This window comes from Oxyura jamaicensis, chromosome 8 (genome assembly GCF_011077185.1).
Source record: "Oxyura jamaicensis isolate SHBP4307 breed ruddy duck chromosome 8, BPBGC_Ojam_1.0, whole genome shotgun sequence".
NCBI lineage: Eukaryota > Metazoa > Chordata > Aves > Anseriformes > Anatidae > Oxyura > Oxyura jamaicensis.
In genome coordinates, this window is record NC_048900.1 from 14,676,577 (window position 1) to 14,695,978 (window position 19,402).

Below are 19,402 nucleotides of genomic sequence, written 5' to 3' on the forward strand. Positions count from 1 at the left end.
AGCTACACTGGGTTTTAATGAGCTATCTCAGATGCTCCTAACAAAATACCTACAGCATTACCAATCTCTACATGGTCAAAGCTTCCCCAAGCAATTTTCGAACTACTGCTCTTGTTATCCAAGGCAGCCATCTGAATAAGGCTATATAAATTGTAAGAGCAGCAGCAACTTCAAAGTAAACTCAGCCATGCTAAGTGTCAGGTTCAGGTCTTGTTTTTTCTCAGCCTCACACAGAACTGTTGGACTTGCATAAAGCCAGCTGAAAATGTGTGATTCAAAAAGGTTCTTAAGAAATATCAATTAATTGATTTTTTTTTTTTTGTAATTGCTTCAGTGTTGATGAGAATTTCCACAAAACCAGTATCTTTGTTTTGAACACATGAAAGTAATAAATTAAAATGGCATCTTAAAATTAAATTGGTTTATAATTGCATATTCTTGCCATTTCACTAATATAACAGTAATTCATAATATGACATCACAGTTAAAATACTCTTAAATGATTCAATTTGTGCAATATTTTAAGGCCAGTTGTTTTGCATGGAAGTAAATGTTTTATCTTAATTTGAAATGAAAGCATATCATAATAAAGTCTTGTCATTTTTGACACAAAGAATCAAATAAAGTAATTCCTTTGCTGAGCCCTATCCTTCGTAATTGCTGAAATCCTATTAAAATAGCTGTGCCTTCAGCAGTACTCAAAGATAACCACAGATTACCATTTCTTCTTATAGCAGTGATGCTGTCTGTGCTTAAAGCAGTGAAGAGAATAATTATTCCTTTTCACAGAGATCCCTTAAGGAAGGCCTTCAAAACTTTTAAATAAAGCAAACTGAGACTGTTTGCAATGAAAGAAAGGAATTATGAGATAAGGCCTTGGATCTCACCAATGCCTTCATTGCCAATTTTAAGTCCAAACATATTAGTGCTGCTGACCATTAAATTCTGCGGTGTTGCCCTTTGAAACCTCATGATATGCAATACTGGACTTGGAGAAACCTCATTTATTTCTTGGAAAAAAAAAATCCCAGAAGGCAGCATTTGGCAGCAGTTCATATTCATTCTCATGTATGCTGGATGCAGTCTAGGTTTATTTTGTTATGTATCGCATTTGGTCACAGAGAAGAAGTACATTTGAAAAAACAGCCTGGTTGCTAAGATTTAAGCCAAACAGTATGAAGTAAACCATCAGAAAGAGTTAGGAGAAATCAGGCTGTATTACATGAGGAAATATGCTGGTCATTTATCCAAGTTCTAAAAGTGCCTTGGGGATTTCCTCGGTGTCCACGCTACAGCCATGTCCAGGCACCATTTGCTTTCCAGCATGTCTCCCCTCCCAACGAATACAAAATTCTGTTAGCGTTATCCATGTCTGTCTCCTCTCAAGGTTAGTTAGCATGAAGTTCTGTATACAAAAATTGAGTTTGTCCAAAAAGGGTTTCAGGCCACTGAACCAAGTTGTCTTGGAGATGTCAGTAATTTTAGAACTTAATTTGAAGGTACTCTTTCACTTAGTATAAATATTGATATGCCACCTAAGACTATCCTACAATATTTAAAATACAAGGATTAACATAGATTTGCTGTCAGACAGACCAGCCTGGTGTTTACTGAACATTAAATAGTTAAATGAATTATGATTTGATTTTCTTCAGAGATTGTGTTGTAACATTAATAAATGATGCTCTAACAAATTGATTCACATCTGAAGTGTTCTGTCGGGACAGTTAATGCTGTAGCAATCATTTTTCATTAATTCAATTAACTGACATCATGATAATCTGTCATTATACATAATACTATTATGTTTTTTTTCTGGTTTATGGAACTCTGTGTTTTTGTATCTGAGCTTACTTTTCCCAAAGGGAAAATGCTCTGTCATGCACTCACACCTTTAACGCAAGAGAATCTACAATTAGAAACACTTTAAATGCTGAAGCTGTCAAAAAACTTTTAGACATCAAACCCAGTAGAAAAATATGCTAGGAAATCAGATTTCATTTCTTCTAGGGCTCACAGAATTCTTTACCTGTCATGGCATATGGCACTCTATATGTCTGCTATTCTATCCACTTCTCGTGTCTGTTGCAGTTAACTCCAAAGCTGCAGAGTTGGGTACCTACAGCAGCTCATGTTTAACCAAGTGTTATGCTCTGCTGCATAATCACAACTGGAAGGAGATGAAAAAACATCACCAGAACAACTTTAGGACTTATTGATCTTACATCTTTGACCCGTCATATGACCTGCTGCTGCAAAGAGAAGAGTTCAGGACCTGGCTTATTTTATCACTTCAGCCATAACAGTGACAAGACAGAGCTACTCCCTTTACAGAACGTACCTAAAGTCTGCATCAAGTTTCTACAACAGCTGCACCAAACCTCTCAGTAGTGCTGTTGCAGAGTTGGTGGGGGATGTAGCACAAGATGCCCACACACGTTTTATGGCAAAGAACACTCTTTTCAGACACTTGCCATTCACTTCCTATTTTATTCACCAGAAATTCATGCTGTTGAGTACACTGTCAGTTTCCCCTTGAAATTAGCAGTGAAAACCAAAGGAATAAAGACATCTTTGCCCATACCTAGGACTGCAATACTGTTATTTCTTCTGTTTTGCATAAGCAGTTCTTTTCGTATCACGCAGGTGATAGGTAATGCTGAACTTCGGCTTTGTTCCAAATCCTGTCACTGGGAGGTAAATTGGTATTTGAATACTGTATTGCTGTACACATTGTGCTGCTGTGCACAAAAGAAACACCTGAAATGAATCAGAGGCATTCACAGTAAGATCTTTTTCAGATAAGGTTATTTTGTTCCTGTTCATTTTCCTTTTCCCCTTTCCCTTCTTTTCCCCCACTTTCCCTAAGCAAATAAGCTTCCTTGTATCTTGTACTTCTTGTTACAACAAGCCATTTTCTTTTGATGTTAATGTTCTTTTCTTGTGTTGAGATGCATGTTGGAAACCTTCAAGAAAAAAAAAAAAAAACACACTACTAGATCACCGCAACAAGACTGGCTTATTATGAATTGATGCAACTGCAGCCTGACCGTGGGAAAGGGTAAAACACTCAGAATCTCATGATAGAGTATTAGGAACAACTAGATCTACACAGAAAATTTTGCTCAGAATTTACACCCCAGTTTCTACATAAATTTAAGTCCCAGGAAAAGGACTTACTTTGCTGTTTATCTGAGCTATGTTTTTGGAGCAGGACAGGGAAGGCATGTCTTTTAAGTCATTGGCCTTTTCTCCAAGGTGTGACATTTATTTTCATGTTCAGAGAAAACCTGTGTAAATGCATTAGTTGCTATAGGAAAACTGGACGTGTACTTATAGTTTTGGTCTGTAAAGGAAGCACAAATGTTAATTCTAATCTCCTGCATTTTTACAAGCCACGTGTAAAGTTGTTTACAACTTTGCTGGCAAAAGTTCACTGTTTATAGTTAAGAATAAATCACAGGAGCTGAAGAAAAATACGAAGCCTCTGGAATGATACCAATGGTATAAAAGAGTTACACAGGAAAGGAATAAACCAAGAAGCAATGTAAACTCTGTAGAAATTACAGCTCTCCATGGTTCTCTGTGGCCACATGCTATTGTCTGCTCTGGCTTTCATCTTCTCATTAATAAAAGTAACACAAGGAACACATTCCTATTACTGCTTTTGTTTCACTCAATTGTAGTTGCCACAGGAATGTCAGGATCATACAGAGGAGATGTTATTCCTGGTAACGTGAGTAATAGGGCCAGGTAATCCCGCCATAAACACTGTGAAGTTGCAGCTGGTTGGAATGGGACTTGGACATCCATCATTTAATCAAATACCTTTTAAAACATTATAACCGTTTTTTTTGTAAATAGTTGAGTAAAAATCATGCTGTTGTAATACATCCAACTGGCACAGCCCTACAGCTCAAGAGAGCAAACTTTCTTTCCTCCCACTTAAGATGTGCTGATCTTATTCAAGATTACCTGTGTTCTCCTCAGTGTCTTTTTTGCCTTTTGACAAATCAAGGGTATATCACTTTTACATGCAGATCTTCTCATTTAAGATAAATATGGGGGAAATGAATAGATAATATAAGATAAATAATATAAAAATAAAATAAAATAAGATAAATAATAGATAATATAAGATAAATTTGGGGAAATGAATCCCCAAACTAGCAAGTTTCACTTTTTGTTCTGTGAAGGGAAAATATTTCTACATCCAATACTGGCAGATGTAGCTACTGTGTTAGCGTAAGCGTTAAGGACAGAAGAAAAGCATTTTTCCATTCTTCTTTCCACGCGCCTAAGAAACTTTAGTGGACAGTTGGGAAGAGAGAACAGAACCGTGTACCCAACCTACCTTTAGGTGGTGGCTCTTCCCATATTAATAGAGTGAAAGCTATTAATGCAGCAAGAGTATCTGCTTAACAACATAACAGCAAGGAAGGTGAAAGGTTCACACCAGCCCAGCCTGATCTGTGTTACACAGCTAGTCTCTTCAGCTTCCTAGAAGGGTCGACAAAACCAAAAGACACCTGAAAAAGGCAACAGGCTTGTTTTCTGTAAAGCAACCCCACACGTTGACCAGATCATGTTGAGAAAAAAAATGGCTTCCCACTGTTGATGCCTTAAGTTCATATCTTGTTACACTTGTTTAACAACTGTCAACTCTTCTAAAATATGTAGATGTACTTGGTGGAGTCTAAGGATATGTAGCCAGCTTTATTTGTCTACCAAAATTATAAAAAAAATAAAGGGGGGGGTTGTACTTGCAACTGAAGAGTAGCAAGTACAACTACAAGCAAGCATGCCTGTCTGCTTGCTTCTGGCAGTCCTAAAGGAAGAATTCCAAAGCAGCAAGCTGCAAGACCCAAGAGCTTCTTTAGAGCACAGGTCAAAGACACATCAAAACCCTCCTTCTTACCAGAGCAGTCTTTCTTGGTCTGCTCTGACTTATCTTACCCTAGAATCATCATCAAAAGACACATGTAAATCTAATACAGCCACCATTAAGTTAAAAAGTACTCCCTGTCAAGAGTGACTGCCCTAGCTTGCCCAAAGCATTAGAATCTGCACAGGGACACCCAACTGGGGTGAGCAGGTCCAGCTGCAGAGAGAGGTACTAATCCAGTGTTATCAAGCAAGAACTGGAAGCTAACACAACTTTTCAAATGACAGGAACATGGCAAACAAAATCTTCACACATCTCAGAGGATGCATATTAACAGTCAGAGAAAGCCAGGAATGAAAAATACATGAATTTGAAAGTTGTCATAAACAACTTCTGATAAATTGGCTTATTCTATCAAATCTGACAGTAAAACTGTTTATGTAGACTGCATTCATACTGAGCCTGATGGCTCAGTCAAGCCTGCCTTTTGCAGGTAATGATAAGAAACTGTAGATATGAAGAAAGCAAAAGCAAGAATGCCTACTGATATACTTTTACAAATACAAGTATACACTCTTTAAAAACTTTCAACCAAGCTAAGAAAGACCAGAAGAATTAAATATTACTCTTTCACAGACAAACTTATTTTGCTAACTGTTTTCTGCAGGCAATTTTTTGCACATCCAGAGCCCTCACGATGAAACCCTACCCCCAAACAGTCGGTGGATGTTCTCCCAACTTCACAAGTTTTGATTGCCACAGCCCTCCCTGCAGGGCCCTTTCTTCTTGCCAGAAAGGGAGCAGTAAGACTCCCTTCGAAGTGCCTACAAGGTACTTCTTCCTCTAGCTTTTCAATTAACTCCACAACAATTTCATAAAAAAATGGCCATCTACCGTTCTAAACATCTCTCTCTGGACACTGTCAGAGTTACAGCTTTATCATAGGTGATTTTTGACAACTTACTGGGATGAGAGGCACTGCCAAACACCCACCGGGCTTGAAGAAGGAAAAAAAAAAAACAACAAAAAACCCTCTGTGGCTTTGTGCTATTCAGCGGGCATTTGCTAACCTGCAAAAAGCTCCAACCAACTCTCTCAAGGACATGTCAATTCTAGCAGGTGTACAGATGTCTACTTAGAGTTCAGAAACTAAATACATACTTAAACATCAACTGGAACATCTGTCCTGACTTTTGAAGGACAAATCAGGTCAGGCATTGAGGTTAAACATGGATTGAGGTTTGTAGCCTCAGATATCTGCATTTGAAAATGTTGGCTGCTCTGCTTTTGCTGCAAATAGATATTTTCTTGGCATCCAACCATCCTCCCCCTGCACCCCATTTGATAAAATCCACATTTATTAAAAACAAGATAAGAGTAAAAATATGCATCACCATACTAACAAATATGTAACTGCACACATTCCAAAAATTCAAACCCTGAGTCAAATCCTGAATTTCAAAAGACATTTACCATTGAATACACAAAACTTAGATGTTTTGTTTGATTGTTTTATATCTGGTTAATGTTATTTAAACAATAAGGGAATTTCCTAATTGGCAAAGCCTTAAAGATAAATGAAACATTGAACTGCATCTATTTAAAATGTTTCCATCTTACAAATAAAGAACAGCATAACTCTCCTAAAGCGGATAGACCAAATAATCCAATCCAGTAACGCTCTCATCCGTCACAGTGATCTGCAGTGAAGCTGACAGCTTTCTGCGTCAGCCCCTCCTGGTTTATATTCTCTTCCTATCATAAGACCTATTCTTTAAGCTAATAGTGTCCTGTTTCAGCTTTGAGATATCTTTTTTCCTCTCCAAACACAGTGATCTAATCACTATGTGATACCCCAGCAAAGTTATCCTCTAGGTAAACCCACAAAATGTTCACTTTCCCACTCAAGTCTGCATTCACAAACCTCAGCAACACTACACTGGTGCAAATGGTCAAATGGGGCGACCGAAGTTGTGAAGGCTGGCTCTGAAACTGGTGTTTAGCACAACAACTGAGAGCGAGCCACTCGCTGCTGAAGGTCACAGGAGCTGTGGGTACTTTGCCTAGCAGCTACCTGGGTTGGTGCCCGGCGTCACTGATCTGCTCTGGATGATTAAAGGCGCTTAAGGCTTTCAGTTGCCTCTGCAGTGCTCTGGCAATGGGTCTGAAATTCTGACCTCAGACCTTGACATTGGTTTTGCTTATGTAATGACGTTAATGCCATTTGCAAATCTAAATACATACATGATCAAGGATTGATTTATTATTTTTTAATTGGACCAGCTGATGATACTCGGTACTGATGGACTTCACCCTCACCCCTATGTCTCTTATTCAGCAAACACGTGTTTTAGCCAACAGCAAGAACAACACAACATGAACATGGAACGAAAAATCTGTCACAAATGCAGTGACTTCAGAGTCACTATAGCAGCTATGCGACAGATCATGTCTGGGTCTGAAGCACATATATCCTAACTAACCAAACCGTGCAAACAACCTCAAACACACAAATTGTGTTCACTAGTGCAGATTACATCCTGCAGTGCACAAGTGCATTTATTTACTGACAAGGCTTCAATGACATTGATAAGCTTTAGATTAGGCTCCTCAGAAATTTGTCACCGTTGCTAGCACAGAAGGTGCTGCCTCCTGTCCCAACAGAAGGTGCAGGGTCTCGCACATGAAGGGCTCTTGATTCTGCTGTATTGGAAAATTGCCTCTACCTACACAGGGGCGGACGATGCCGCGTTCCAGTGTCTGGGAGAAAGGACTGAACACAGTCTGCAAGAGGAAATTGACATCTCATTACTGGATCATGCAGAACCTAAAGGGAGCAGTTCTTCATATCTCCCAACATGAGATTTTCACAGCTGTATCTGCATTTCCACAACTCTCTCATGGACAAAGCCCATGGGAAAACACAAGCACCTGCAGGTCAGAATAGCTGCAGACCTGCAGGTCAGAAAAGCTGGCTTCAGAAACTGAAGTCAGAATAGCTGCTACAGTATTACTTCCAGTCTATTTGGAGTAGTGTGTAGACTGACACTTAACATACCATTCAGAGTATCTGACTTCACCTGCTTCCTCCAATGTCTAGCAACCTAAGCATTTAAGTCCATAGCTACTCCTCTTGGCGTGCTTAATCAACTTTCCATCTTCCTGGTAAGTTCTAAGTTGATCAAACAATAGAGGGGACAAGCCTCGCAGGGAAGAAATTCCACAAATGGAAAACAGGAAAAAACAGTAGAGAGGAGAGATGTAAATGAGTGTTTTGAGAGAGGGAAATGCTGTTAATATTGAATCATGTTTTCCATGAGGCAGGAGACAACTGGACAATCTGGGTGCACACACTGGCTAGCCAACCACCCACACACAGCTCAATACGAACCTGCAATTGCAGCTCACTGACGAAGACGGCTTTCAGTCATCATTTACTTTTCATTCTTCCATTTCCACAAGTCCCTAAATTTCATAGTTCATAGGCAATTTTCCACTGATTGCTGGGGATTAGCATGATGCTGATTTACAACTTTATGTAAACAGAACTGCATTTTGAGTGGGATTTGCACATATGGAGAGCAGTGAATTTCTGCCTAGAGCTTGTTTACATTTTGAGAAAAATATTTCTTGTGTTTACTTATTGGACCACTAGCAAAACTTTTCTTTTAGGAAGCAATTTTTATTTATTGGCTTTGTCCTTTACAGAACACATCTTGCCTTTTACAGTTTGTTTATAGATTTATTTTTTTATTTCCCTCTCTCCTGTAACTATAATTTACTACTAAAGATACTATTTTTGCATTTGCAGCTGCAATATCTTACAAGGATTAAATAAGCCATTATTACAAATACAAAGGTAACATGCTTTCTTGCTGAGCTACCTTGAAATTTCAATATGCATAGGAATAGTAAAAACAGGAAACTACTCTGTGAAGCTCAAAAATACATTATATTTTTACTATATAAGTAGGAAGAATTATTTCATACTGGTTAAAAGGAAACACTTTAATAAATGGTCGTTTCTGTACTGTAGTAAGACAGCCCTGCCTGGTCTTATCACAAGAGAAGGATAAGCACCAGCAACATGAATGGCCAGGAACTACATATCCTTGAATGACAGCTCCAAAGCTCACAGAAATTAATTTGTAGCTTCAAGCATATGCTAGGGAGTTGGGCTTTGCTTTTGCTGAAGATGTGGCTGTGGAGACATAGGAAGGTCCCAAATACCCTCTACCAAGAAACACTACTTTCTGCTTTGTTCACTCAAAGTTTGACAGTAAGACAGGGAAGTAAAGAAGTTATAGAATTATCAGTCTCCTAAAATATATACAGGAAGTCACCTTACACGTCATTACATAGGATGGTCTAAAGCACTGATGATCAGCAGAACTGATTAGGAACTCCCCACACCCCAGCATTTTTCAAATAAAAACATAGGGAACAGTTTTCAGTTGTCAAAAGCAATGATAAAAAAATAAATGAAAATGCAATATATCTTCTAAATAAATGCCCCTTCCCCCAAGATTTTTATTCATCTGGCACGTCACATGCTCTTAAAATGTTGCAAAGAGAAAAAAATTTGACTAACAGCAATGCAGCCGGAGCTCTGAAAAGTCTATTGGCACTTCCTTAGAATTAGCTGATACAACTAATAGCTTTAGTGACTATGTTATCACTTTATTTGACCATCATCTCAGGATGTTCTGGCTCTCATCATGTGCTCCCACACAGAACGAATATTTAGCTGAACTCCAAGATGGCACATTTCCATGAAAAAAAAAAAAAAAAAAAGTTTAAAAAAAGGTTTAAAGCAGAAGACATTTTATATGAGATGGTTGCAACTGAACAAGTTCTCCAGCATGCAAGTCCAACCCTATAAATGGAAATAGGAAAAAGCTTTCTCTAGAAATATATTGTCCTATTACCATCTGATGTACACACTTTCTTATACTTGGTTTTGATGCCTTTCACAGAAGCCTCCACCAAACAGAGGATACTGAACTTGATGGGCTATGCTGTGTCAATTCCTGGATTCCTGAGAGGTTCTGGATACCCTGTGGCCCACAAATAAGAAAGATAAAAATGGAGAAGCTAGGTACTTCTGTGGCCTTACAGGAGAACATCAATCTAAGTATTGTAACAGAGAATAAGTGAAACTGAATTCATAGTCTTTATTTCCCACACACAAAGCTACCCTGTAGAGTGCATTTGTCAGCTTCTGCTCAGAAATCACTCCTGCCTCATCACCGAAAGTCCTGGAGAATTAAACTGTTGCAAAGTAACCCAGAGACATTTGAACAGAAGCTGTGTCACCGTGTACAGCTGCACCAAAGAGTGACAAGAGAAGGAATTCCCCAATGGTCATATAATCCTCACCTGTGCCACCCCTTTGCAACTAACTGCTGCCTCCAAGCTCTGCGGTCCACCAGGCTGTATGACTGACTCAGGTTTAATAGCACTGTGCTAACAGATGACCTTACATTTCTGAAAGGCAGTACAGTCAGACAACTAATTATGGTCCACTGGCAGATGGGAGTGTGAACGCACACTGGTCCAGCCATAGGGTTGCATGGTGCAGTCACTCTTCGGAAAGCTGCTGACTCATTCAGAAGACAGCTTTAGTTGCCCCTGCTCCCGGGCACACCAGAGCTCTGTGCACCTATACAGCAGGGGAAGTTGCAACTTCAGGTCCAAGGCACCTTGTGCTGGGTCGTTACAAACTGTTCTTTTACACAGCCTACTTTACTATCTCAGCATTAGGCTGACTTCGTGGTTTTAAAACTTTGTACAAGTAACGGCTGGGCATATTTTCTACCTGAAGGCACTTATACAACATGCTCGAGACCTGGTAGCACCCAAATACTAGGGATTTATATTTTTCCTTTGGAAAATGCTGTATGATTGCCTCATTACACCACGACAAAAACCAACAAACAAACCACAACAACAAACAGTAGCAACAAAGAACATGTCTATATCCTTCGCTAAGACATAGGAGAATCTCCTACCCGCATTAGGGTAGGAAATCACCCACACAAAACAGTAAATGCAACAGCTTACACCTTTTTTCACTGTGATTTTTTGGATGGAAGAGTATGTATAGAGGAGAGCCAACTCATGCTATTAGCTGAGCTTCCCACGGATCACCTTGCAGTTACATGTTCATTTGCCCTTATCCTCAGGTGGCTAATTGGGAAACACCTGGCTTGGACAACCCAGTGCCCGCAGCGCGGAGCTAAGAACTATAAATATTTATAACTCCACTGAGAGGAACAGAAAACGATTTGCGTGACTTGCTCCAGGCTCACAGTCTGACTCAGCTGAGGGCCAGGATTAAATTTGAGGAGTTCCCCACTCCCAGGCCTATGGTCAGCTTACTGGTCTGTGTATTGCCAAGATTATTGCCTCATGTCACACTTCAGAACAGTGGTGAAATGCAACGTGGTGTTATTATGAGTCACCTAATCTTTTCAGATTTATTAGGTACAACAGATCAGTAACACAAATTTTCAAGAGAGTTTTCATTCATTAAGCAATCAGTTTCCATCATTACTGTTCACCTAAAATGTGGCCCATTACTGGTTCAAGCCTGCAACAGGCCACTTAGCATCATATCCTGTGTTTTTAGTGTTTTTCAGGGCTAAAAGATATGAAAAAGCAAAGTATCAAACCTTCTCTTTCCCCATGAAAGAAAAAAAATTCCTCAGCATCAGCACACAGTAGAGCTTTCTGTAGACACCAGTGTAAGTGATGGGAATGCCTTACAAGGCCCAGCTTATCCATGTAGTAGTATATCACTGACATGACAGTTCTTACTTTTGCACATGTGAAAAGGGATTAGCTCCATATTTCTATTTCAGAATTGACTGAATAGCAATTGACCCAGCAATTGGGATCTATACTATCTATAGTCATCTACAGATGGAATTTCTACCAACTCATTACCTACTTCTATCCAAAACTAATTTGCAAGACTTCCCCCTAGTTTGATTAGTTGCCACCAATATATGTATGGAATGACATATCCATGTTTACTAATTAGAATTAGTCCCAATACACACAAGCATCAGATTCTTTGTGCCTTGCTCAGCCATTATTCCTCTTCACCCCTTGATGCTGATAGGTAAAAAACGAAGGTCCATTTCCTCTTGTGTATACATACTACAACACTGAAGTCATACAGGTCTAACTCTCCACCAACTTTTAAACATGACATTCATGGTATAATAACATTTAAGTATTTGCTTCAAGATCGGATTTATTTGACTTCATGGCAAATCCTATCTTAACATCTGAACACCTAAAGCTAAAAACTAGTCTAAGGTGAATGGAGGCACTCAAATTCTCTGCCTTAAGACTCCTGTGGACAGTGACACTTCATGATACTATAATTAAAAATTTAAACTAAAAAGGAAACTTCTGATTGATGTGTAATGCAAGAAAAGACTCATTACTAGGTGGTGGCTGAGCTCATACAGAGGAATATGTAGGATACCAAACATAGATCTGAAGTATCAGTACTTTTCTCTCCCAGTATATACATCTAACACAGGAAATTGATCTGCTTGTGAAAGTTGCAGGACCCCAAGAACTTTCAGGATGCAGCAGAACATCAACCTGACCAGCTGAGTTTGAGACCAAATGCTCTGGTCAAATCCTGCTGCTTTGTAATGCTCTGGCATTACTCAAAACTCATCTCTTCTTCTGAATTCTTCACACACAGAAACTTCTCTCTTCCCTTAAAGATCAGTGGTTCTACTTCACCCATCAAAAACTCCATTATAAAAGACATAAAAAGAATGTTACTTGAGCACTGCTCAGTATTTGAGTATCCCCTGGGTGGGGACTAGCTCCTGGGGTTGCCTTTTTATAGAACAGGTGGAAGAGGAAAATGATTTATAAACCCTACATTATTTTTTTTCAGTTTTGTAATAAATAAATAAACAGTTCAAGCAGTCTAGCTCCAGGATATTCAGAGGTTCTTTGCCCAAGAAGTACAAATACTCAGCTCCATCCTCCATATGAGAAATGAGCTATTCAGGCATTCCTTAAAAATGGACACACATGCAGGACTTGGAGAATAGGTTCCCACTTCCAAGGGGAAACCATTCCCCTTGCACAAAGCTTTACTAGCACTATTTATATGCTACGTTCAGAACACCAAGTTCTGAATATTCTCTGATGACTGAGAAGAAACAGTAGAGTGAAGAAACCCTTGCTGAGGCATTTTCAGTAAGGGTTTGGCCAGAGATCTTTAAGAAGAGATTGACATATCATCCTAATTGCTTTTTACAAGCTGATGAGAAGCTCTACAATTATCACGTGTTTTGATCTTCGCTGATACCTAACTGCTACAGGAAATACCCTGCTGTAAGGATACTTATTTCCTTTTCCATCCTGTTATTAATTGCTCTCCTTTTTGAACTTGCAGCATCTCCTGCACCAGTGACCAAAATGGAAGAAAATGCAAACACTAGCTTGGAAGAAGATTTTGAAGGACAAGCTACACACACAGGCAAGAAAACTGACTATACGTGTTTTCTAAAAGAAAGCTAAACTGTCTCTGCTCAGTAGGAAAGCCTAGAATCCAGGTATATTCACTGGGTTGCCAAAATCCTTGCAGAGAAATATATGCTGCAAATCCAGTGAGAATATTCGCCTATCTACTCTCTCCAGTGACCAGTGATAGTCCCCAAGGGAATGAAGTCAAGCTGCAATAGGGGAGGTTCAGGCTGGATATCAGGAAAAGGTTCTTCACTGAGAGGGTTGTAAGGCACTGGAACAGGCTCCCCAGGGAAACAGTCACAGCACCAAGCCTGTCAGAGTTTAGGAAGCATTTGGACTGTGCTCTCAGTCATATGGTCTGAATTTCTGGGTAGAGCTGTGTGGTGCCAGGAGTTGGACTCGAGGATCCTTGTGGGTCCTTTCCAACTTGGGATATTCTATGACTCTGTGATATTTTGGATTAAGTGACACCCCTCATAGAAGGGCAGGTAACATCAAACTGATTTTGACACCAATCCTTCTTGTACTTCAAACAAATGACAAATTCAGACACCTGAGGACAGCAACTGCCCAATGCAGACCTTATTAGTTTGTTTCAGTCACAAACAAACTGCCTTTCTTCTGTGGGGGGAAGGGTGGGGAGTAGGAACAAGAATCACAATGCACTAGAATTAGGTTGCAAAGTTTCACTTAAAAAAAAAGATTTTTTTTACCTTCTTATGGAAGGAACATTCAGTGTTAAAACTATAAATCCTTTTGGCAAATACAGCATAGCATTTAAAAGCTTTAAAAGCATCCTTGCTCAGACCACAATTCTTTTTAAACCAGCCCTCAATCACCATGAATTTTTATGAGCACTCACATTGTACTCAGTTCTACAGTTCTCTCTTCATCCTATCACCCTAATAGGTAACTGTATGCTTTAAGACAATCATCCCTCTCTGTGCTCCAACAGCTTCTTTTTCTTGTGCTGTAACAACTCTTGTAGCTCTTATAACAATCGTTTTTAGGGTTCTTTCCCAAGTAGCCTTGCTGCTGTTGGCTAAGATTTTTTTCCCCCTCCAGAGACCTAAACATAGGCACAACATCCACACTTAGGCTTCTAAGTAATTTGGAAAATCAGGTCACTGTATACTTAAATCATTATCACTATGCCAAGACTTTCAGGGTAATTCCTATCTTGGAATCCTATTTGCAAAAGATAATTCACCTTCCCTTTCCACCTAGGGGCGCAGTGCGTTTAGCTGCCTCTGAGATGTTGAAATTTAATCCAAAACAGAAAATGGCAGCAGTACTCTCCCCTCTCTCTCATGAGAGGGTGAGCTTCTTACCTAGCCTTTTCTAAATCTTCCATTCACCTCTGACAACACTGAAATATTCATTGTTTTTGCTTTATAATCTAAGGTGCAGATTTAAGTGTTTTGTTTTGAAAAATAACATTGGAATTTTGAACTGAAAATGCCCCCCACCCCCAACCAAATTTAGTCAATCAACCAGCTCCAAAGAACAAGATCCGCATTACAATCAGAATTATCATACCAATGCCTTACAGGTTACTCTTCCAAGAGAACTCATATGGCTTTAAAAAATAAAATAAAATAAAATCTTGAGTGTCCTGTGTTCTTAGCTTTACTATCAATGTCCACTCCTTATGTATGGTATGTATTCAAAGACCCTGGTCATAAAAATGGACAAATGTACAGTTACAAAACATTAGCCTTAGCCAAGACATCCGTTTTAACAGGCTTCAATTTCAACTATTCATGTAGCTCACCAAAATCCTTTTATAGGATCATGACATGTACCAGACCACCTAAGCGATGCAGGGTAGAAACTTTTTTTTTTTTTTTGGAGGTCCATGTAACACACTGGTTCCAAAACTCTGGTTTTCAGCACTCCTGGAGAGTGCTCTGAAATGAAAAGTGGTGGATAAATTGCAGCACAGAAGGACAAGCCAACAAAGGGTAGAAACTTAAGACATTCTTGTTGCAGCCAGTTTTTCATCTAACTTCTTCTCTCTCAGGACCCAAAGGTGTGATCAATGACTGGAGAAAGTTTAAATTAGAAAGCGAAGACAGAGATTCCTTACCCTTGAGCAAGAAAGAAATTCTTCGACAAATGTCTTCACCGCACAGGTCTTTCAGTAAAGATGATAAAGACACCAGAGAGAGATTCTGTCGTAAGGTAAGAGGGAAAAAAAAGAAAAAGCAAAATAAATACATTTTGATTCCGTATAAAATGCGTAAGTCTATAAACATGAAAATCCTGAATTCGCCAAACTCAATTCCTTGGCAGTTTAGGAGTCTTGTCATATAGACAGAACAAATCAGAACTACTGACAGTAAGTTTACTTTGTATTTATACTGTAAATTTAATATAAAGCATCCTCTTGGGCAGAGATTATACTACTAAGTGGCATGCAGCTACATAGTGTCATTGAAGAACAAGAGCATATTCAAAGAATGAAGACTTGCTTACCATGAAAATAGCAATACCTGACCTAAAATACAGATCCAACTGTCTACCTAGCCCTCTCTCCAGCAGGGTCTAACTTCTGTAAAATAAGCAGAATACTTCACAACAACATACCACACAATCCTTTGAGTCTGACCTTTCATGCTCCCTTCCCTGCCTCAGTGCAGGAGTGCAAGCACTCAAATGCCTGGTTAAAGAAATTGAAAGTTTTTTAATGTGCTTAAAAACCTTGATATGGGATCTTCCTGCCTGTCTCAATAGACATTAAAGAAACACCAGGATTTTGGTCTTCTTGCTAAGCTTTCTATGCAGCACTCTTTAGCCAGCAACTTATACTTTTCCTGTTTGAGTGGTCATTTGTTGACACTGATTTATATAGCATTCTCTCAATATTCACAGATGAGTATGCAGGAGTATGAATTAATACAAGATGAGAAAGAAGATGAAAGCTGCCTACAAAAATACCGCAAACGCTGCATGCAGGATATGCACCAGAGGCTAAGTTTTGGGCCTAAATATGGTTATCTGTGTGAGCTGGAAAACGGAGAACAGTTCCTGGAAGCCATTGAAAAAGAACGGAAGACTACCACCGTCATCGTCCACATTTATGAAGATGGCATCAAGGGCTGTGATGCTCTGAACAGCAGCTTAACCTGCCTTGCTGCCGAGTATGCCACCGTGAAGTTCTGCAAGATCAAGGCCTCCAACACTGGGGCTGGAGACCGCTTCTCAGATGAAGTGCTTCCCACCCTGCTTGTCTACAAGGGTGGGGAGCTCCTGAGCAACTTCATTAGCGTTTCTGAACAATTCAACGAGGAATTCTTTGCCGTGGATGTGGAGTCTTTCCTAAATGAGTATGGGTTGCTACCTGAAAGGGAGCTTCCAGCACTGGGAAATGGTAACACCGATGAGCAAGATGTTGAATAATTAGACACAGTCCTCACTCTCCCCTCAGTATGTCATAAATCCATCTCAGTAACAACCATCTCATTTAGAGAAGGATCTCCTTGCTTCCTAACTTATTTGTAAGATACACATATATTCCTTATCTGTTAGCACGTGAGTTTTACTGAAAACACATACAACAGCCAGTCCTGCACATACTTATTTCTGTAACGGCCACAAGCAATAGGTAGAACAGGGGATAACATTGGTGATCTCTAAGAAATCAGGGACACACAAAATTAAGGGCCCAACCACGCAAAAGACCTACTGCATTTCAACAGGAACAGAACTGACCTACCCCTCTTCACAGAAAAGTTATCCCCGGGCTCTGAAATTATGGAGAGGCCTGGCTCAAGAGATTCATTTCTCCATCCACCTTCAGTAGGAACAAGACCTCATCCAACAAGACCTCATCCTGCAGTTTTAGGGACAAACAAATAGCCTGAAGTCCTTGCATTCCTAAATGGCTTAGGTATCTCATAGAACCACAGAACGGTTCAGGTTGGAAGGGCCTTAAAGGTCATCTAATTTCAACCCCCGCCATGGGCAGCACATTACGTTTCTGCGTTTAAGTTTCAGTAATTGTGAAAATACAGAAGTTAACTCATCGCTTTTATTAACTTTGCCATCAAAACCACTAACAAACCAATTAGCTAGTAATTTCAGTTTATCATTGCTGTATGTTTTGAACTGTAATATTTTAAATATTTGCAAGCTACTGAAGAAGTATATTGTGCTTATGTAATAACTTGGAATAAAACTTAACAGCTCTCAAAACCTGCCATCAGGCATGTGAAATATGCTTGCAATATATGCCCCTAACCTTAAAAATATGGGAAATATTAGTAAACATTTATTCAAAGTTTTCGCTTTAGTGAAAGGGATGCTGCAAAGAACTAGAGTTTATAAACCTGTTTGAGGAAGATACATGGTAAATTCACTATAAACTAACTGGTTCTCCCCCTCCCTGTAGGCATAAAGACATCCAGCTCTTCCAGTTCTGATACAAAACAGCAAAACATTAGTAATGTTTCAGTGACTTCTTTTGCACTGTGGCAAATCTAATGGCTAAACTTTACTTTGAAGACAGAAATATCTGTATCTTGCTCTGAAGTTAAAAAATATCTACATGTTGATACAGTTTAGCTGATAACATTTGGGATTACCAAAATCTTAAAAGATAAGTTTTGACACTCACCTGATTCACTTACCGGTTTTTAATGGATTTGGTAGTTTCAAATTTCGCTCACTTTAGAGCGAGAGCTTCCAGTTCTGCTTCAGATCAGGATCCCACCACAGACAAGTCTGAACATGCATCAGTTGGAATTCAGTGACTAGCATCAAGGAACTATTGCTGCAGTGATATGACCCACATAGCTCAACTTCCATGACCACATAAAAAGCAGGCTCCTGTTTACTCTTTTAACACATTTTTTTCCTCCACTTTTCCTTTGCATGGAAAATTCATAAGATAACCAAAAGTAACACTACTTTCTAAAAGTAAATAAAAATAATAGTAAATAAAAATGCTCTAAACATTTTTGAAAAACATAACCTTTTAAAAAGTTACTGTAGGACTCACCAGAGAGCCTTTCAAACAAAATGATTAAGACCCAACTTATGCCTCATTTTTGAAAAATGGCAAAAAATCCAGTTTTTCATTTGTCCAATTTTAATGGCCATCAAAATACTACTGAACTGAATTTCTATTTTTAATATTGTTTTGCTATGGATTAATGTTTTAATGGAGTATTTATAACCCCACCTCACAGAAATAAAGCAACATGAAGTTTCATATCTCAGCAACACAATCTCTTTCAATCTGTAAAGCAATTAATGGTTTCATTTCACCAAGAAGCGTAAAACGGTGCCTTCCCAAAATTCAGTGATTTCCGTGTTATAAATTTCAATGAATACAAGAGTGATACAAGTTTGTTTTTTTTTCTGGTGGATGTCCTGATGGAATAAAGCTTGCACCACTCTGTTCCCTTACAGCAGACCTTTTCCCCTTCAACAAGCATGATGCTTGCCCCTCAGCTAAAAGCACCTACATCTTAGTATTTCATTTGCATCAGCATGTCAAAGTTTCAAAAACCTACTCTTTGCGGGTACACCTAACGTTATGAAAATCCCATATTAATATACCAGGTTATACAGAAACTAATGAATTACCTTCAGTTCATCAGAAAAACAACTAGCTCCCTGAGTAGCAGGACATTTGTCCTGGGTGAAATGTTTGAAACAGGAGGTATGAAAAGTTTGTCCTCTACACACCAGAAAACCTCCACATAACTGGCCAGAGTTTAACACTCTTGAGAACTCTTTCTCTTCATCAAGCTTGGTTCAAAAGTTAGGAGGAGATGGACACTAGCAGTCTAATCACGTAAGTCTCATTTCTTTGAGAAACCAGACTGAAAGCAAAAAAACCTTACAAACAATAACCAGCCCAGAAACTACATTAACAGCTAGTTGTAAGAAACAAGCTGACACTCCAATTTAAAAGACAGATTAAGCATGCTTAAGCAGGATTTCCTTCAACATGTAATTTAAAAAAAAAAAAAGAAATGTGACACCAAGCCTCAACAGAAC

The 19,402-nt window shown here is 39.0% G+C and overlaps 1 protein-coding gene and 1 long non-coding RNA gene across 2 annotated transcripts; one reads left to right on the plus strand and one right to left on the minus strand.

The window, feature by feature from the left end:
* Positions 1-2,508: 2,508 nt before the first annotated feature.
* LOC118171112 lies at positions 2,509-16,392 on the minus strand. Its single transcript, XR_004753042.1, has 3 exons — positions 15,483-16,392; positions 4,355-4,500; positions 2,509-2,760 (listed from the first exon to the last, which is right to left on the minus strand). It is a non-coding gene; the product is annotated as an uncharacterized LOC118171112 (long non-coding RNA).
* On the plus strand, positions 13,226-18,530 carry PDC (phosducin). The gene is made up of 3 exons (XM_035333925.1): positions 13,226-13,403; positions 15,417-15,577; positions 16,268-18,530. The coding sequence occupies exons 1-3, from the start codon at positions 13,343-13,345 to the stop codon at positions 16,793-16,795; spliced, it is 750 nt and encodes a 249-aa protein (XP_035189816.1). The 5' UTR covers positions 13,226-13,342; the 3' UTR covers positions 16,796-18,530.
* Positions 18,531-19,402: the final 872 nt, after the last annotated feature.